Raw genomic sequence first — 21,694 nt, 5'->3', positions numbered from 1 at the left:
CTATGAACACTTAAAATCTGTAAATAACATGTGCTTTGTCTGTTATGAAATAAAACCGACAAGTGAAACAATCACGATTTCTTTATGTCATAAAAACTATGTACAGTAAAATGCATGCACTAAAACAGAGGACATTTAAAAGACACGCGAGGACGGTGGTTTACGTAGACGGGTTGTGACAGAATTCAGAATTGCTGTCATAGCTGAGGCACTTTCCACAGATCAAGCTCTGAATCAGCCACTCCAGAGAGACGACAGGCATGTCCGGGGCCACGTGTTTCAGTTCCTCAGAGGGACTTGCAGATGCTGTCACTGCCAGGTCTAACTTCATGTTTGTAATGTCTGTTAATGACAAAATCGACATCACGTTATTCCATATGCTTTTTTAATCACTTTGCCACCACTTTTTTTTGTGTGCATACTTAAAGGTACACTATGTAGCTTTTGTTCAAAATTTAATGAGCGAGTATATCGGAAGTGCAGAGTCCGCTCTTTGGGTCATGGCATGCCATTTTGCACGGTCGAGCGCACTCTCCAGCAAATTACACCCAAAAAGTGCGCTCGTGCAAAATGGCATGCCATAATCGGAAGAGCAGACTCTAGGATCTAGGATGAAGAAGAATATAATGAGCGATTATATCATGAATCCATCTTTCAAACCATGTTTTTGTCTTATCCTGAATCAAGGTTATTATAGGTTTGCATTTTTAAATTAGTATTTATTTTAATATCATTTTCAAATTTCAGTTTAGTTTTAGTTAGTTTCATTAATGGTATGTTAGTTTTAGTTTAGTTTTTATTTTGTGAACACATTTCTATTTAGTTTTTGTTTTAGTAACTATAGTTTAGCAAAGTTAACAGAACCACAATAACAACTTTCCATGATTATTATTTTATGGTTATTTCTATGATTAATCCTTTCAAACAATATTCTTGTATTGATCCATTTATGCTTTGTGTCTATTGCATCTTTTAATATAATTTACTCATATTAATGTGTTCTATTCAGACCAGAAATTTAGTTTACTTCTACTCTGACAAATATTATTTGTGGGCTCTAGACATGCTATTTGTTTTTTACTCAGTGTGGTCTCCTGTCTAATATGTGTGGTATCTTGTTAAGTTTCACATAAGATGGTTATCTTACCTGGAATTAAGGTACAGCTGTATTTGCATAAGGTCTAGATATGATGGAATTACTTATTTGGTCATTTCTGCTTCTTAGGGCTGGTTCACACAGAAAGCGGTTTTGCTGAGAAAAACGGAAAAAAGACGCGGGCGAGACTCAAGCTCATACATTTAAAATAAAGTAGTGCAGTTCAATGGAAAAACGTGTTTTTCCGATACAGGATGAGAGCTTATTGCTCACAAAAACGATTATTTATTTTTGGTAATTATTATTTTATTGCAGTTAGTTTTTCTGTTACTGTTGTTAGTTTTAGTTTTTCATTTATGTTGAAATTGCGATTCTATTTCAGTTTACAAAAATGTTTTTGACCAATAGATTTAGTCATAGTTTCAGTTTTCGTTTACGAAAATAACCTTGTCCTGAATCACTATGATACGCCTTTAAGTGTTTCTATTCGGACTATTTTAGACCTGGCGGGACGACAAATGCTGCGGAGTAGCCCTGTACCTGCGTGACTCATCATATAAATGAACAGAAAAGTAGCTCCGGCTACAATGTTCTTCCACAAGACACATGCAGTTTTGTTTATTAACCACTAGAGTGCCGTACCTTTCAAGCTACATCTACATTTTGCTAATGAACTAAAGGGACTGTTACCCACCAGAAATGTCTTCATTTTCTTTATGGTGATGAACTTTTGCTGCACCACCCATGGAAAGCAAAGAGGTCCACAAATCCACACGATCTTCTGATATCAGCATCACCTTCAGTGCTTTAAAAGGGTTCCCACGAGGATGCCTGAGGACAGGGAACACAAGAAAACAATCAAAAGAAAATTCAAGCACTTATGGCTTTAAGGCAGCCAGGAAAAAAATTAAACGAATGTATTCAACAAAAAAAAAAATGTGTTTGTACTAGTCTGATAAAAAAATAAAGCATCTGGATGTTACAAACCCAATCCAAATCAAGTCCATATGTGATAAAACAAAATATTTATTTATGTGCCTTTCTCAAACTCAAAGCAAAATATCACAAAACATGTACCGGTACATACATATAAAAGTACAATAGATAAAAGAAAATCAAAACAATTATACAATTATCTATATTCAGATCAATACAGAGAAATAAACATTTCATATTTTTAAAGCTTTTAATTATATTTTGAGTTTTTAATAATTAAGAGTTGTGGTTTGAAATGTAATTATAACACCATTTTTCGAAAAGCGTTTCAGTCTGAATTCGATTAGATTTCCAGTAAATTTTTCCTATCGTTTCGGACATGACAGTTTAGTCATACACAAAGGGCAGTATTGTCTACAGCTGTGTAGGAATTAACTTATTTACATTACTTGATGACAGTAAATGCATGAGCAGTTCAAAAACATTAAGAAGGAATGTGTGAAATGCAGTACTGACTTGGTTCAGTTTTAAGACATTTCTAGTTTTCAGTGCTCTTTTTACAATAAGTTACAGGTGTCTTGGCATTATTCTCTTACAGGTACAGAAGTCCTTGAATGGTCCCATGCCATCTTATCTCTGGATCTCCTGACTGAGTATTAAAGAACGCTGAAATACACTACTTAGAATAGGCTAGAATAGTTCTGAGGTCTAGATTAAAACAAAGAGGAGATTGTGCATTTGCTGTAGCTCCCTAACTTTGGAATAGCTTGCCTAGTTATATCAGAGCCGCTACTACAGTTTATGAGTTTAAAATCACACCTTAAAACATCTGTTTTATGGCTTTTAACCAATGACTAACAGTTTTATGTGATTTATTGCTGTCAGTATCGTATAGTTATGTGAAGCACATTGGTCAACATGTGTTGTTTTAATTGTGCTATATAAATAAAGTGACTGACTGTCTCATCCAAACAAGACAAGCTCTTACCACTCCACAATGCATCCCTCTGGCCCCAGACCAGCAGGAAGTAGGTAGTTCCTGTAGTTGAGCAGCTTTTTCTCCTGGCAGCAGTCCCTCACCCACATCTGAGACACACAGGGAACTCCACCTGCCACACACAGCAGGTACTTCCTGGTCCGACAGTGCTGGTCGGCAATCAGCAAGCTCTGATAGGCTGCTTTACACTGACAATGCGGGAAACACACGTACATAAAACATGCAGCTCTTGCAGGAGAGAGAGGAGTTGTTTGAAATATATGAGCTCACCTGTTCTTCATTAAAGTCGAGCAGGATCATTCCTCCTCCCGCCTCCAGCTGTCTCACTGTATAGAGCTTGTTATATGCGGCTCTCAGCACACAGTCTAACAAGAGACAAACTACATCATCACAGTCCAATACAAAACGAAAGGTTCTGGACTATATATACAGTATATACGAGATGCTGTGCTGTATCGTGAAGAAGTCACGGCTGAAGGGAGTTGGTAGGCACAACGCAAAGCTGTGATTTGTATATAAGCTTTTATAAAACAGTTACCACACAATACAAATATTAAAGCCAAAAAATATGCATTAATGCAACTTTCATGAAGTAAAATCACTAAAATAATTTTTTCTACCGAAAAAAAAAAAAGTCACTGACCGTGAACGGCAACAGAAGTTACATTATTATGCCATTAGATGGCAGCAAAGACTGTCTTTATGAGCGAGTCAGTCAGTAGAGAAGACTTTTATATCGAAAGGACTGAAACTTGTTGTGAACACGGAGGAGCAAGACGCAACTGACAAATGCTTTGACTAGTGCTGTCAGTCAGGGCACAGGAAAACCCATTAACTGTTAAAAGGACAAGATATCGCAGTGGACATTCAAACGGATTTTTTATTAAGAACATAGGACTGACCTGAATGAAAATGTTATATCTAAATGCAGGCAATACACTCGCTCACTCGATCTCTCTCTCACAATATTCTACTCTACAAAATACAGTAAGCTTCGATGAACAATATCAATGAGAACAAACATGTTTACGTTGCTAAGAGTGTTGTGTAGTGATACACAGAACCGTTGGGTAAAGCGGTCATAGCTGTGTTTTATAGTGAATAAAACACAGCTATTGATTGACCAATCAGAATCAAGGACTGGAACCGTTTTATATATATATATATATATATATATATATATATATATATACATATACACACACACACACACACACACACACACACTACTACCATTTGAACGTTTTCTCCAGTCATATTATCCTCCAGAAATCATTCTAATATGCTGATTTGGAGCTCAATAAAAATTTGTTATGCTGCTTAATATGTTTGTGGAAACCGTGATATATATTTTTTTCTGGATTCTTTGATGAATAGAAAGTTCAAAAGAGCAGCATTTATTTGAAATAGAAATCTTTCGTAACATTATAAATTTATTTATACTTTTGATCAATTTATCCTCGCTGAATAGAAGTATAAATGTATTTCCAAAAAAGAAAATCTTTTTGACTCCAAGCTTTAGAATGGTAGTGTATAATCGTACTGCAAATTCTAGTTAAAAATAACCAAGCCATTTTTCCCACACTCCATAATGCATAATATTATGGACATAAACAGGAATGCCTTAAAATGATTAGCAAATTAGCTACGTTTACATGAACACGTTTTGTTCAGAATGATTTCATTGATGAATCCGAACAGTGTTTACATGAACGCTAAATAAAAAGATCAGGATGATGTGCGCGTTTGTCACAAGCTTCAAATCGGATTTAATCTTTTGACATGCTTTGACACTGCACGAATACAGTTTCACATCATCCTTTTCTGTTTTAAAAAGCAGAATTAAAGGGATTCTATGCAGTTTTTTTCAGCTTAACTGAACAGCTTCAGAGTTATTGAAATGGTTATATAACTTCTTTCGGGTTGAATGGTGGCCGTCTCGCCACCCCCTGGTGCCTGTGAGCAGAAAAATCTCACTTGCAACTTTGGTGCGGCGGGCCGCCGGCCTCAGCGTCAGGAAGTATCGCATGATATCAGCTCTCGCGATGTAACATATTCCTTTACGGCACTGCACACATACACACCCCGATCCAGGAACAATGTAGAGAGGGATGGAGTTTGTCACACTATCGTCATAGCTGAGCCGGCATATAAGATGCAGAAAGCTAGGAAAGCATTGTCGGAGGAACAGAGAAAGAGGAAACGGCAGACTGACCGAGCGAGGAGTCAGACACGACAAGAGCATAGGCGTAATTTGCGGATGTGAAATGTCCCCATTGAAACATCTCGCATCCATCAAACAGTACAAATGCCCCTTCCTGTGGCCCAATCAAGGCATCTTACAAGATGAGAGTCCGAAGCAAGGAATGCTGGGAAGACATTTTTCTGCAGCACTTCACACTTCAAGGAGAATTGTAGACTGGAACAACAGTCATTTATGACACTATATTTAACAACAACAGCTCGTTCATTGCGTCATACGTCATAACGTCATTTCTACGGCATTGTACATGCGCAGGACTTTCCAGTTTCGATCAAGTGTTTACATGTCCTATCGAACAGATTAGAAAAGGTTTAAACCAACCCGTTACAATCCGAATGAAATTTGGCTAATTCATTCCGAATGACGCGGTTATTTCGGCTGTGCTACTAGTCCGATTACAATCGGATTATTAGGGTTCATGTAAACGCAGCTACTACTTCATGCTGTATGATGCTTAATTTTATAACACCAGCAAAATAACAGAGCCTTACAAACAATGAACCCTCAACACATGCGGTCTTTATTTGTTCTAACCCCTCACCTTCATCCTCATCGCTGGTCTGGTGGTCGGAGTCTCTGTCGCTTTCAGAGGATGCTGTCAGCATGAAGACAAATCCCATGAAGAGAGCGGAGTTTTCAGGCAGAGGTCCATGTGTCGCCACCAGGTCATTGGGGTCAGGGGGCAGGTCTACGCCACTCCCAGATGTGTTACAAGCAGCAAGACGCTGCCCTGTTGAAGTAAAACAAACACAAAAACATTTGAAACAATGAAAACACTACTTTGAACCTGACTGTTGAGACTGGGTGTTTAACAAAGAGCCCATAAAGGATAATGAACTGTGAGGAATTAAAAACAAACACCACTCCCCATCTACCCTGTTGAGTGCTCACCAACACAAAAGTAAAAATACATCTAATGCCACATACCAGTTGCCGTTTAGAGCTGGAGATCTGCACTCCATTAAACATCAAAAGCAGTATTTGATCACATCTTCATGTGGTTTATCAGACGTTTTATATTGTAAAACCAGACGGTTACATTCAAGAACGAGAACACTGAGGAAAAAGGCACTCATTTGGTTTTTCATTTTCATATGTTTGAGTTCATTTAAAAAAATACATTTACAGATTATGTAAAACATAATTTCATAGACATTAAAATGAATAAAATGTTGCTAAAACCCATAACAGTAAAATACCAAATTAGGCAATAAAATCAGGCACATAATAAAACATTCTGCTAAAATGGAGCAAATGCTTTGCTCCATATTGTTGAATTAATAAAGTCTGTCTGCAAGGGGCATCGTACCCACTCTGGCCCCTCCCCCCCTGCGTCCTCTCTTCGCAGGAGTCCTTTCGTCCTCTGTGCCACTGATGAGCTTTCGTTTCCCAGAAGGCCCTGGGTTTCTCGGGCTGTTGCTGGAGCTGCGGGTAGGTGTCCCTGCTCCACTTGAGTTCATTCTGCGTCTCCGCTTTCCTTCTACCAGGTTATCTGAGGACAAAATGACACTGTAACGCCAAATGTAACAAAACTGGTGCGCTTTCAGAGTGCGCTACAAAGAGATTTGTCAAAGTTTGGCTATGGATGAGTTAGTAAATTGCAAGAATTTCATTATATGGTAACACTTTACAATAAGGTCCATTAGTTAACATTAGTTAATGTATTAACTAACAATGAGCAAAACATTTGTTACAGTATGTATTAATCTTTGTTAATGTTAGTTAATAAAAATAAAACTGTTCATTGTTTGTTCATGTTACTTCACAGTGCATTAACTAATGTTAACAAATACAACCTTTGATTTTAATAACGTATTAATAAATGTTGAAATTAATATTAACTAAGATTAATAAATGCCGAAGAAGTATTGTTCATTCTTAGTTCATGTTAACTAAGGTAGTTAACTAATGAACCTTATTGTAAAGTGTTACCCATTATATTATCTTAGATGTTTGTGTCCAGTACAGTCCAACTGAAGACTCACCAAGGCTGATATCAGATGCCATGGTTTGGGGTGTAGATGGTTCGTAGGGGCCCAGTCCATAATGCTCCCTCAGGCGGCTGCCTTGCTCCATGCTGAGAATCACAGATGTTCTGCTGTACCACTTACTCTGACCATCTTTCTCCACACAGTAAAGGAACTCAGAGTCTTGAGTCTTATGACCTTTCACCAAACCTGATCACCAGAGACACAGAGAAGCACACAAAAATAAAGATTAGTAAGTCAAAAATAAAGATTAGTAAGTAGAGGTGTGAATCTTCACTTGCCACACCATTACGAATCAGAGCGCAGAGATTTGATTTTAAAGCAATTCTCGATGCATCAAAATGCATCTTTTCCTCCAAGTCTTTTATTAATAATAATTATAACAATATTATAGTTAGTATTAGTATATTGTAATAGTTATTTTTGTTAAATATACTATTACGATGCCACCTGCATCATATAAATCTCCTGTCTGGGTAAATTCTGGCTCCCCAATACATTACAACATCGGGCCAAAACTCCATCGTCACGAAAGTTTATCAATTGCACATGTTTTTAAGCCGTGTCAATTTAAACATTCAACCGCACATTTTGGCACACAGAAAGCAAGGTCTCAGACAGCGCGCAAATACTAAATTGTGTTCATTTACAAGCCTGTCTTTCGAGAGTAAACAGAGCTAGTTGTGTCTCAAGTCTAGGTAAACCGTCGAGAAAGACACTGCATGTGTATCAGTGTACTGGATCCGTGCATTAGGTCTTAAAGTGACAGCAGCCTAATATTCCTGCTGCCGTTTTTGTCAATTAAACAAAACAAAAAAACAAAAAAAATTCACCCTCTGCTATTGACTAAATAACTTTTGACTTTAATAAAGAATAATCTATATTTAATTTATACAGTGAAGACTATGCAGTTGTATTTTACATTTGATTACTTTATTCAGATACTGTACCTGAAAACTACTGTTAGACCCATCTGTCATAAAAATATAGTATATGAATACATAATGGTATAAATGTAATGGTTCATTATAATTTTTAGTCCTGCTTACCGATATTGAAGTACTCCTCTTCTGTCAAGGCAGTAACCTCCGTCTCCAGAGGAATGGGGTCGCAGAGCAAGATGTCCTTTCCTTGTACTTCACACTCCTGGTTGTCATCGAATAGAAGGCGGAAATGGTTCTCTCCCAGGTCTCGAGTGATACTCCCAGAATAGAAATAAGAGTTGGATGACCACTTGGCCAGCACACGCAACCCAACAAAACTGCTGGACCCAGTGCTGTTGTCCGGGGACGTGGTGTTGAGAGAATCAGAGTGGCTCGTAGCACTGGGCTCTACTGGGCTGCCCGGCGCTTGGGCATGTCTTTGGGCAAAGGGCTCCTCTTCTGAGGATGATGCACCCTGGCCATGGGCACCACCTCTCTGCCCTGTCCTGCCACCTCTGAGAGTCAGTATTAGCAGGGGATGGAGAGAGCAATAAAAAGAGAAAATTGTGACACCATGAGCATCACAACATCCACTAAATATGTAATCTAACAGAGCGCATGTCCATGATCCACAAAGGAAGAGCTAAGTTAATACTACTATCTGAGACATTTGGGGGAAAAAAGAGCAAGAGTCATGCAAGATGATTAAAAACAGTGGCTTTATGAAGAGGCTATAAATTAGTGGCTAACTGTTGGTACAAACAGTGTCTTGGACCCTGGCAGCCTACCCAGGAGCACCTCACCTGGACAGCGGGCCGCGGGAAGGAGGCCTTCCTCGCCGGGCACGGCCACGGGGGCTCAGCTGGGTGGTGACCCGAGACCCCCGTGCATCCGTCACCTCTGACCCCACCACCACAGTGTGGGTCCTCGGCTGCTGCCGCCCGCCCCACCTGGGGTTCAAACACACACAAGGAGAGGATGCGCTCAGCTGAAACGCCCTCAACCAAATGTGTATGGGAGCAGCAGCCACGAGGGGGTACTAAAATCATACCGTGTCTGTCTAATAACAAGAAAGTGTGAACATGCTTGAAGGAAACATTCTGACAATCACATGCATGCAAGACATTCTAAGCAACTACTGCCCTACAAATGTGACCGTTTCCGAGACTGGTGTGTTAACCGCAGAGTGTTAGTAACGGAAACGGAAACAGAACAACTTCTTACCGGCCAGATTTGGCCCCTCGGCTGGCGGGCATGAGGAAATCTGGCATTCTGATGGGGCCCAAGCCCCCGCTGCTTATCCCACTGGAGCTGTGGTGTGATGGGGCCTTTGAGGAGAGTGAACTGACATCAGCCAGGTCTCCTGATGTCATTGAGCTTCCTGTGCGGGATGGGGAGATGTCATTATCTATGACGCAGCGGTCCACCACGGGTTCCTCTGACTCCTTGGAGAAAACATACAGTAGAGAGGTTTGTTTAACAGCTTAATCTGTCCTTAAGACCTTTGTCAATGTCTTTTTGACATGCAAGCCCTTCATAGGACTGAGACTGAGAACCAATCATTGAAGGTGCATTCAGTAATATTTTTCTCATTAAAAATGTTTACCCCCTAAAGAAATAAAAAGCAATTCTCAAATATGTTAAATATCATGACTCCAGCAATATCAGTAGCTTCCTAAAAGCAGATTCATTTTACATGCAGCTGTGGCCGGAATCACAAAACATTCTTCAGAATAAAATTCTTCTTAACTGCTATTTTCTTCTTATTTTCAAACGTAAGAATTAGAGCTGCACGAATCACGATTAATCATTAAAAGATCGCAATCTCGATTCAAATACCCAAGCAATCTCATTTCAACAATTCGCCTGGGTCTATTAAACCTTTGACAAAAACACACCAGAAAATTCAAATCTGTGTTTGTGCTTCCGCTGACCCAGAGAAAGCAGTCATCATGTATAGCTATGAAACAGCTTGACAGTCTTTTCAACCACACAGTATCGTTATTTCTGCATTACAAAAAAAAATCATATTATCACAGAAGTACTTTATAGTTCAGATATAAACACTGTGGTCTACTGAATAGAACTACAGTATATATTCATACTATATAGAATGTACTTTTTTAGCGGTTGTGAAGTAATTACCTATTCTAAATAAATACCTCCTCAAGAGAGTACTTTGGATGCAGCCAGTCATTAAATCATTAATTCAAGAGATTTGTTCAAAAATACTGATTCATCCAGTAATGAAACAAGTGAAGTTTTTATGAGTGAGTCATTAAACCATTAATTTAAACTGTTTTTTATTTCTAAATAAGTCATTCAGATTTATTAAACATTTTAAACAGACAGCTGCAATTAACATTTTCTCAGAACCTCTAGTAAATTACATGTTACTTTGTTAAGTTGTCTGTTCGGAATCGTGGGAGAATCGTGATCTTTGTTTAAAGCAAAAAAAAATTATTCTGAATTTATCCAAAATCGTGCAGCTCTATTAATAATTACGTTAAGAATATTTTGTATTCCCAAAACATTTCTTAAGAATAAACTAATCTCTTTTTTAAAGATTGTTCTAAAGACAAAACTTGATTTGAAAAGAATAAGAATGTTCATAACAATGATTGTAAATAACCTCTTATAATTAGGGTAACATCCAACTTGTACTTGAAACAAATCCCAAAAGAAAAATGTTTCAATTATTCGGTTAAGATAAAGCATTACAACATAACATGTATATTACTCTTACTAGGGATGTGCACGAGTACTTTGAATTGACACCAATGATCACAAGCAATGGGTCTCATTTACTAAGCATGTGTATACACAAATTTGTGCATGAAATGTGCATACGAACGATTTTAAGAAAAAAATCAAGATTCACCAAAGTTTAATAATAAAATGTATTCAAAATGAATGAAAAACAACTGAAACCACACTTACGCAAAAAGCACTAACTCTAGACTGCCTTATAATCATCTTAAGAAGTGATATTTCATCCTAACACGACTATAATTATATTGTTTGTTGTTTGACGAGAGTGACGAAAGGCTGTAAGCAAAGCGTGTGCGGAAAGCCCTTATATGGAGATGTTTTGGGCGGTTTATGCAAATGATTAACCTCGTGCACACGGTCGCTCATTTAGAATAAACTCCAAATTCTCTAACATCAGAACGATGTTAAGAACAAATTCATGTGCGTATGAACGTGAATTAGGTGGAGATTTTTCGTGAGAAGTTCTCCCGTGAGTAAAAATACAAAATAATCCACGCAATTATTAGTGAATGAGACCCAATGATTGGCCATGATTATGCGTGACGTGACTTTTTACTGAATACAATTTTTTTTGGCAGAATTTAGCACATACAGTAGAGCGCAAATACAAAGGATGCCTTTACTCTAGTAGCACACACAAAGATACAGGACGCGTTCACTCAATGAACACAACAGACCGCTACATCTTGAGAAAGGCTCTTTTAAAATAACGAGGCACATTAAAAAACAACTGGAAGAGCTTGACTCCCATCAAGCTGGAAATAGTGTGTATACTTATCATTATTATGGTTAAAGAAAAAAAGATTTCTTAAGAAAATATTTGAGAACCTCATAAATTTTTCAAGAATTGTACTTAGGAACATTCTTATGAACCTCTTACGAGGATTAATGTGAATCTGGTCCCTGGTCGCCTCTTGGGTGCTGTCATGTTGAGATCACATGACCAACCAAATACTACCCAGTAACCTCTCAATTATAAGAAACTTTTGCTCATGGAATAAATGAATCATGCCTGAACCAAAATAATTTTCTCTAGATCAGTTCAGTTTTAACCAAGGCAATGCATCTTACTTGGGAAACCCTGCGGTCAACTTCTCTGCCATCTTCATAGTAGACATCTGTAATGGTGCGAGTGACCGTTGTTCGAACTTCCTGGATGGTGCGAACATGTCTGCGCAATGAGGGACCTGACTGGGTTCTGGTGGGTGTGCTTGGTTCCCCCTATAAGAGTGAGATCAAACTTGAAGATACATCTAAAAAGCTACATCCTTATTTAATAATTTAATGTTTAATAATACTGGATTTCTTAGAAGCAATGACAATGTCCAGGATTGTTTTTTTTTCCTTTGTAATGCCTAACATGTTTACAAAAAAAAACCATTATAACCATTTAGTGAAGACTTTTACCCTTCCAGACAGGTTATGTGGTCCAGACAGATCAAAACTAGTTTGCTGAGACACAGCTTTCTGACAAACCGAAAGAGACAAAGGAGAAAAATATAACATATGGCACATATTAAAGCGCTTATCATTAAATGTATCCTACAATAACCAACCACTTTCTTACTTTTCTGGGTGGGCTTGTAGTCGAGCTAATATCCACACTAGTTTGCTGTGACACGGCTCTCTTTCGGACAGGTGTTCGAGGCTTGTCAGAAGTGCTGAGGACCTCTTGTTCCCTGGCAGGGGAGGACAGACCACTGACCAGAGGTTCAGAGTTTGCTCCCGTTCCACCAGGATGCAGAGATACAGCTTCAGTGACTCGGTCGGAGGTTCTGCTGCCCGCTGTCTCTTTTGGGCAGTTGGGAGACAGTCCTGAGTCATTAGTGTTGGTGGGACTGAACAGTTGGCTTGGTTGCCTGTTGGAGAAGTGGAAAGAAAAGCAAGTGAAGGCCAAAGTAAATTTTTTTAATACAGTGCAAATGACTAATCATTTTAATGTTTTACTTAGCGATAGAAAAGAACAACATATTGACTTTAAGCCACTTGCGCAATAATATGGCTGCCCCCCAAAAAAAAACAATTGCAATTTTTCATGATAAAAAAGCTGTTTGCTGTGCTTGTTTGTAGGGCTGAACAATTTGACCAAAATTATTATATATCAATATGACTACAATAATAATAATATATTATATATATATATATATATATATATATATATATATATATATATATATATATATATATAATTTAAGAAAAATGTTTTACAGAACTGTAAAATTACAATACTGATATTTATGGCTGTCCTAATTTTTTCATTTTCAAATGTTAAACCATCAAGCTTGCAAGTTTGGGGAAGGTGGTTTGTTGTACCACCTGCAAACCAAACTCTCAGATGCTAAAAGATAGAGTTTGTGTAGAGAAACTGCAAACCGAGCCGCTCTGAGACACTGAAAACAATGGATCATGAGCTCCTTGTGTAAAAGAACAGAGTGCTGCACTTCCCTCTAAAAAACGCAGCACATATATTTATTTATACCATGGTCTGTCTGAATACTCGATTCTGATTGGCTGGAAGGTGTGCAATAAAACTGTTTAATGCACAGGTATTTCCAAGTCAGTTTAATCACCATTCTACATTAATGCGCTGTTTTCATTGAAGAGCACAAACACAAACGCCACTCGCACACAGAGAGCAAAGATCGCGCTGCGCACACAGAAACATTCAGGAGCACAGAAACTTATCAACACTGCCCTGTGGCTTTCAGTAATAAAATAGCTTTGCTACTGAAAGAGGGGGTTACATCGCTATTCTGAAGAAATTAAACTCACAGCTTTGTTGTTAATAGAGAGAGAAGCTGAACAGACGCAGGTACGAATATATCTCTCTCTCTCTCTCTCTCTCGATCGATAACTAAGGCCATCCTTAAAAATATTTTGGTTTGCAGTAACAGCAAAAAAAAAAAAGGGTCGGTAGGTAGGTCTATTTTTTTCCAAAATTCAATAAAAAAAAAAAGGACAATTTTGGTAATGGTGATTACGTCGGAATGAATTTAAACAAATTTGCATATCGTGACGCCACTGACTGTGTCTTCAACCCATGCCTTTGGGCGCACCATTGCGAATCTCATTCTGATACAGGTTATAGACAACAAACAATTTGAAAAAACATGTTTATTGCATTAATTCCAGCTGCATTCATTTGGGGAAAAAGAGTGGATTTTCAGAGGGAAACAAATAAATTAAAATGACTAATCTCACCAGCGCCGCGCCGACCAATAAAACAGCGCATTTGGCACTATTCGTTTAAATTGGACCCATAAACATCTGCTATTTTTAACGGAAATCAGTGAGGTCAAATGGCTAGGCGCATTGTAGAAACTATATTAAGTAGTCCTGACATATTATGGAATGGTCGATTTTCTTTAGTGTAATTTAGTACATTTCGGTATGGGATGTGCTGTTTTATTGGTCAGCGCGGCGCTGGTGAGATTAGGTCGCGCAAGCAAACACTTCCTCCCTGCGCTGTCGAGCCTGTCGCGCTCGCGCTGCGAACTCTGTAACACCGCGCCGTTTCGTCCCACTTTCGGTGTGTTTGGCTTCCCATACTTATGTGTGTTTGTCAGAGCCTGCCGTTGCTGTGTGACGCGCGTTCGCGGCGGCCATATCGTGACGAGCTCCGAGAAAAGGCCGTTAACATCTATTCCCTATTTGTTATTAATAATGAGCGCCTAAATGTAGGCTCATACAGACGTATTTCACAAGCAGCCGCGCCGCAGCCATCATCACCGAGCGCGAACCATTGACCGTGAATGAAACGAAGGGAACGCACAGACCATAGTGTGACATGCGTAAACCAATGGTGTAAACATAATCATCATAGATGACGCCACGGGTTTTTATTTAAAAGAAAGAACGTAGCCTATGCAATTTATATTCACAATACTTACTATAATATAATTGATATTTTACTGCATTTGTATTAGTTGTTTGAAGAGTAAAAAAAAAATCGGTCCGTCTTAATGTAAGTTTACAACCGGCAAGTCGGTCGGACTAAAAGGGAAAAAAAATTAAAAATTGGGTCGGTCCTAAATTGACAGGGTCGGTCGGGTTACGGCAAACAAGAATATTTTTAAGGATGGCCTAATTCACATAAATGCTATTATTCTTTCATTCAAATAAATGTAATCGTATGCACTACTTTATCTCTGTGTCTGATTCTGATGAAAATAACAGTCATTATTACCCTTCCGGTCAAATTTTGCACTGCAAACATCAATAACAGCTTTAAGTTGTCAATGCTGGCAAATGACCATTTGGTATAAGCTCCGCAACGCGTCGGGCGGTTCTTTGCCTCCACGTCGTGCATTAAAATTGTCCAATGCACAGCTAACCATGGATTTTCCCTTAATTAAATCGCCGCCTGTGCAATTAAAAGGCAATATCATGATTTCAGTTTTATTTCAATTAATGGTGCAGGCTTATACAATAACGTAATGATAATGTTCAAATCATCTGATGGTTTCTTAACAAGAATCTAAGATAACCAGATGAACACAGGCCAAAGACAAAGGACAAAACAAAAAGCATCCCAACCTTGAGCAGTGGAAATGGGTCATGCTCTGTTGTACGGCTCTTTACAGCCCTGACCAGGCAGGAGTGCCACTATCAAACCTACTTTAAGTTCCTAAAGATATCCAACACCAGGGGAAATCTATTTATAACCTCAATAAAAAAATATTCAAGGTCAGGTGGGCCAAAGACTATTCCTATGCAGAGTCTAGAGACTTGAGAAAGGGCTTTATGCTTACACTGTTTAGGAGCACAAATCCCCCTCCAACAGCAGCACTGATGTCCTTGTGAACATCTGATCAACAAATATATATTGATTACACTTTCACTATTGATCATTTTCATTATTAAGTAACAAACATTATATAATGCTTTAATACTTGGTAGTTTAGCTTGCTAATGAATATTAGCAACAGTACGACTGACTTTTTTGGCTGAAACAGGGATGTAAACTCATCAGGAGTGACAAATATGCAGAGAAGAAAAATGGGAGAAATAGGAGAGAACATTTTTAAATAGAAGCCTTAAATTATGATTTACTGCCCATTTTAGCATGAGGCCACAATGACTCTACATTATATAGCTCAATATTACTATGCTAATAATTGATTATTATTATTATACTGTTTTATTTGAATAAATTATAAACATTAAACAAATTAATCAAATATATTACTATAATAATACAGCTGTAAAATAAATTTACCGTTTAATATTTATATACAGAATTATTATTTTACAGAACATTATTTTACGGAACAGTAAAATTAAAAAATACAAATATTCATGGGTGCAGGGATTAAAGTGAAAAAAATTCTTCTGACTGAAATTTTTTTCAGGCCAAGTCATATTCCTGTAACTTTATTTAAATAGTCGAGACCAATAGCGTTTTAAGGGAAGATGTTTAAAACCGATCTAATATTGAGTAATTTAAAAGCTATTTTAATCTATGAAAAACAATTACTTATCTTGACAAATAATCAACCATCTACATAACTTTTCAGTGCATGTTTTTATTTATCTTATGAGACCAAACAATGCTAAACTATATTAATATATAGTTTGTGCCATGGCAAATTGTTTTGGCTGAGGGCAAAGTGAAGTTTTATAACTTTATTATGTAGGCTATATTTAACTTTAACTTTGTAGCCTATTACAGAGCTGACTTATGTTTAATTGAATTGTTTGCTTTATTTCTCATTGTATAGCTTATTATAGCCTACCTATTAGGCTACTACTTTTGAACGGGATATTAGCATTAAAACTGACATTTAACAAAAAAGAGACATGGTTGTGTAATTTTATATATTCTAATATATATAAAATATTATATTACTATGCATTCTCTTCACTGTATGTGTACGCATAATACAATAAAACGATACAACCCTGTCTGTTTGTTAAATGCCAGTTTTAATGATAAATAATGTTTCATATTTTTAAAATGAAAACAAAAAGAAGCAGGTTTGTGTTTTAGCTATATTTCGTGTTGTTATAACTATATGATAAATCAATGTGCGTTGCCTGAACCACATTTGTGTGGCCATTTATATGTTTATGATAATAATTATGTTCATTTATAAAAGAAAAGAGGCACAGTGGTGTTGATGAAAAAAGGCAGAGTTGATAACCGGAGTAGCCGCGTGCTGAGTGACGCGATCAAGAACGCGCTGTTAGCAGCGTCCTCTCGTCCTCGGGAGTTTGTTCTCCTGAGTCGAACTTGGCAAGTCCGAACTACCAAGGACGCAAGTCCGAAGTTTGCGTACTTGGTATTGAGAAACGACCAATATTGACCCGCGTTCTGTTTTCTATCATGGGACCGCAGCAAACGAGCTGTAGCCTCGCCTGACAAGATTGAGTGAACAGGGTCCAGGGAGCAGTTTTTCCGTGAGCGGGAATTGAAAAACCGGAGTGGACCATGAGCAAAGTGATTACAGAATGCTTAGAGTGGAGAGAGGAACGTGCTTTTGCTCCACTCCAGGCTTTATCACATCCCCCCTCAGCAGGGTGAATACGCATCATCTTTCCTTAATTTAAGACCTATTCAAATTAAAATTAAGACATTTATCACACTGTTTGCGAAATGAAAGCCTATTTACGGCCTTAAAATTATGAAAAGTTAATTTAAGACATAAGGACAGACGGGAACCCTGCAATTGACGGATATCCGTCATAGACTCGCTGCAATTAACGGAAATCCGTCGTAGCGACGGAGAACTTTAATCCCTGTGGGTGTCTTGTTCCCCCCTAATGTTTAACCATTAAACCACAGGCCTTGATTTTTGGAGGAGAACCTCAGATAGACATTATAGCTTCTCTACTGTTGACAACAGATTTATAAACGATTTCATTGCATTGCAAGCATTATCTGCTAACTGAAAACACAAGCTCATGAGCTGCTTGTGTGTAAAAGAGCCCAGCGCGACGCTTCACCCATTATATTTTTGACGACACAAAAGGCGTGGTTCTCATTTCATTCCCTGTGACTCCTCTATTTTACAATATGTATTGATGCACTATGCCTTAAATTCACACTGAGTATCACAACCTTATAATTAACAGGGCTTTCTACACTGCACACAACATCCATTAGGGATTAATAATAACAACAATATTCTGATGGTATAACATGTTTTGATCAGTGGTCAGTCAGATGTCACTCCCACAGTGCATCAAAATATTTTTTTTGCATTCGCACACAATAATTTTCGGTCACAAATGCTCATTGTAAAGCTTTGTGAGAGCATTTAATTCAAAATACCTGGCAAATTAGCATGACACTACTTTGTACAGCATAAACAACTTTTATCTCTAATGAACAGCAAGAGGTGATTTAAAAGTGACATTATTCTCATTTCAGAGTAGTGCAGTACCTGAGGGGAGGGTCACTGGACTCTGGATGATCCTCTACCTGGACCTGCCTGTGGGCCTCCCGAACACGACTAAACACAGAAGGACTAAACGACAGAAAGAGAAAAAAACAGGGAAATATCCCACATCATGAAGAGGAATGAACACTAAAATCTGCAGTTTTGTCCAGTATTTTAATGAAATCAAGCCTAGTGTCGAGGCATTATTAAGGATCTGCACTGCAAATGTATTAAAAAGAGTAAGTCAGTGAATCAGTAGCTGTGAGTGGCAGCCGAAAAATTAATACATCCCACTGATAAGCTTCTGCATAGCAACCATGCAGGTTACCTGGTTACAGCCATGGCAACAGTGGTAGCCTTGGAGACAGATCCTTCCTCATCTGTTAATGGTGGTTCTGGGGAAGCATTAAAATCAAGCTTAATGGGTTAAGCTGTAGACCACTTAAAAACAGAACCAGTATTTACTGACTTTATACTACATCAAAAATACCTTAGAATTAATTAATTACATCTGAACAGTATATAACCATGATTTAAATAATAAATAATAAATAATAAAACTTCATGATCTTTTCATGTAATATATTGTATAAAAATATAATATAAAAATAAATGAAATACAAATATTATATATTATAATAAAATAGTTTAATTATATATTATTAAAATAAAAAATGATATGTTATAATAAAATATATTTATATATTATTAATTATATATTTTTATATTATAATGTTCAGATGTAATTAATTATGCTTTAAATAACAGAAACCAAAATATATCAATAAATACATACACAAATTATATTTTATTATAATATATGTTTTGTCTTATTATTATTATATATTATTTTATATTGTTATGTTATAAAATAAGCCATTAAAAATATAAAATATAAATGAAATATAATACAAATATAAAACAATATAATTAACATTATATAAAATTATAATTTGTGAAGATAGGTGATTATTCGTCAGAAAGTCTGGGCATGACTTGTGGTGTCCCCCAGGGGTCAGTGTTGGGACCAAAGTTGTTTTTATTATACATCAATGATATTTGTAAAGTATCTGAAGTATTGAATTTTGTATTATTTGCTGATGATACAAACATATTTGGTTCAGGGGACAGCTTACAGCAACTCTTGGAATTAATCACTTCAGAATTCAAGAAAATAAAACAATGGTTTAACATAAATAGGTTATCAATAAATTTTAGTAAAACTACATTCATGGTCTTCGGAAACTGTAAGTCAAATTATCAAGCACAGATGCAGATAGAGGGTGTTAACATAGAAAGAGTACATGAAAATAAATTCCTTGGAGTGATCATAGATAAGAACATTTGCTGGAAGCCTCACATAAATACATCAAAACCAAACTGTCCAAAACTATTGCAGTCCTAGCAAGAGCTAAGCACATACTGGAGCTTAAATCACTTCGCATTTTGTACTGTTCACTATTGTTACCTTATTTGAATTATTGTGTAGAAGTTTGGGGAAGCACTTATCTACATTCACTACAGCCACTAGTTATAATGCAAAAAAGAGCCATGAGAATCATTCACAACGTTGGATTTCGGGATCACACACACATTCATTATTTTTGCAGTCTAAAATGCTAAAAATTCAAGATCTAATCGAATACCAAATTGCAGTATTCATGTTCAAAGCAAGAAATAGCCTATTGCCTGGGAATATACAAAATATGTTTTCTGAGAGGGAGGGAGAGTACAATTTAAGAGGAAGGGGAAATTTTAAGAATAATAGATTTAGAACAACAAGGAAAAGATTATGTTTATCAATTTGCGGGGTAAAATTGTGGAATAAACTAAAGCAATGCTCAAACATACTCCTATTTAAAATAATACAAAGGGAAATTATCTTCAAGAGGTATCAAGAAGCACTGTAGTGAAAGTAGGAGTGCTTCATTGTTTATGTTGTTTTTCTTTGTTTTCTTTGTTATTTTTGGTTGTATTTTTTTGCTGCTTGAATAAGTACATAATTGAGGTTAGATAAATAAATACTTGTCAGTGGTCACAATGATGTGTATGTGGGTATGCATGTGTATGTATGCGTGTATGTGTATGTATATGTGTGCATATGTATGTGTATATATATATATATATATATGAACAATATGATAATAATAATATAAAATTGTAAATTGAATGACTGTATGAATTAAGGGGGTAGGAGTATATAAGTTTTACTTCTTCCTACTCCTTTTCGCACATGTAATAGAAGTATGTCAACAGGAAAGAAGTATTTTTTTTTTTTCTGCTAATTTTTTTTTCTTTTTTTTTTTTCTATGTTTTTAAACATTGTTTTATATTTTTATATACTTTCTTACCATGTTAGAAATAAAGATTTCAAATTCAAATTTCATAATTATAATTAAAAAATGATAATAATAAATAATGTGCTTTTGAGATAATTAGACAATATTTTGCTGAGCGTGTTTATTGTGTCGGTACCTTGGCAGGTGTAGGACTGCCGTGGACAGCTGAATCTTAAAGTTTTTGTTTGTAAAGTTTGTGGTGGTTAGTTTGCAGCAGTGACAGAAATTATATTTTCCAATCTACTTCATCCAAAATCGATTTTTACCTTTTATGGGCTTTTTTTAACCTAATTAAATGTAAGCATCATCTTTTGTGTCAAATTCTTACATTTAATCAATAAATTCAATTAGAATAATAAAGAGTCCTATTACTAATAATAATAATAATAATAAAACACAATAGGGCTGTTGTTACCAATCAAATGAAATAAGTGTCAACAAAATTCAACTTTGCAATGCAGAGGAAATACAGAAGCTGCATCTGAAGTGGCATTCAGATGCATTTACACGGACTGTTTAATGCAGCTCAGAGGGAACATGAATGCTTTTAACCTGCAGTTACAAATACCTAAATAATGTTTTGAGGTTTTAAACATAAAATGTTGAATATTGATGTTTTGAAATGAACTAATTATTTGTAAAAAATGAAGATACTTTAAAGGGTTAGTTCACTCCAAAATGAAAATTCTGTCAGTAATTACTCACCCTCATGTTGTTCGAACCCCGTAAGACTTTTGTTCATCTTCGGAACACAAATTAAGATATTTTTGATTAAATCTGAGAGCTGGATCCTCCATAAGCTTCTTAAGGGATCGAGACTTGCCGGCCGACAAAAGTTAAAGACATCGTTAAAATAATCCAAGTGACTACAGTGGCTCAATCTTAAGTTTATCAAGCGATGAGAATACTTTTTGTGTGCAAAAACAAACAAAAATAACAACTTTATTCAACTATTAATGGTCCTCACTGCAGAACACGAAATCCAGGGGGAGGAGTTG

General features: G+C 36.7%; 1 protein-coding gene across 4 annotated transcripts in view; it reads right to left on the bottom strand.

The window, feature by feature from the left end:
* Positions 1–60: 60 nt before the first annotated feature.
* tp53bp1 (tumor protein p53 binding protein, 1) overlaps positions 61–21,694 on the bottom strand; it is a 33,460-nt gene continuing 11,826 nt past the window's right edge. For 3 of the 4 annotated variants that reach the window (XM_056258984.1, XM_056258983.1, XM_056258985.1), the window contains exons 15-29: positions 18,686–18,752; positions 18,361–18,444; positions 12,543–12,834; positions 12,383–12,442; positions 12,047–12,196; positions 9,428–9,648; positions 9,007–9,153; positions 8,330–8,718; positions 7,278–7,469; positions 6,602–6,784; positions 5,834–6,022; positions 3,300–3,394; positions 3,021–3,217; positions 1,791–1,927; positions 61–342 (exon numbers count right to left, since the gene is read on the bottom strand). In XM_056258984.1, the coding sequence (XP_056114959.1) occupies positions 161–342; positions 1,791–1,927; positions 3,021–3,217; positions 3,300–3,394; positions 5,834–6,022; positions 6,602–6,784; positions 7,278–7,469; positions 8,330–8,718; positions 9,007–9,153; positions 9,428–9,648; positions 12,047–12,196; positions 12,383–12,442; positions 12,543–12,834; positions 18,361–18,444; positions 18,686–18,752 (2,585 nt within the window). In that variant the 3' untranslated portion in view covers positions 61–160. The remainder of the gene's footprint in view (positions 343–1,790; positions 1,928–3,020; positions 3,218–3,299; positions 3,395–5,833; positions 6,023–6,601; positions 6,785–7,277; positions 7,470–8,329; positions 8,719–9,006; positions 9,154–9,427; positions 9,649–12,046; positions 12,197–12,382; positions 12,443–12,542; positions 12,835–18,360; positions 18,445–18,685; positions 18,753–21,694) is intronic. The other variant, XM_056258986.1, reaches the window with a different exon arrangement.

Source organism: Rhinichthys klamathensis, unplaced genomic scaffold, assembly GCF_029890125.1.
Source record: "Rhinichthys klamathensis goyatoka isolate OS25496 unplaced genomic scaffold, OSU_Roscu_1.1 h1tg000161l_1, whole genome shotgun sequence".
Lineage (NCBI taxonomy): Eukaryota > Metazoa > Chordata > Actinopteri > Cypriniformes > Leuciscidae > Rhinichthys > Rhinichthys klamathensis.
The sequence above is the reverse complement of the archived record's forward strand: the minus strand, read 5'-3'. Positions and strand labels throughout refer to the sequence as shown.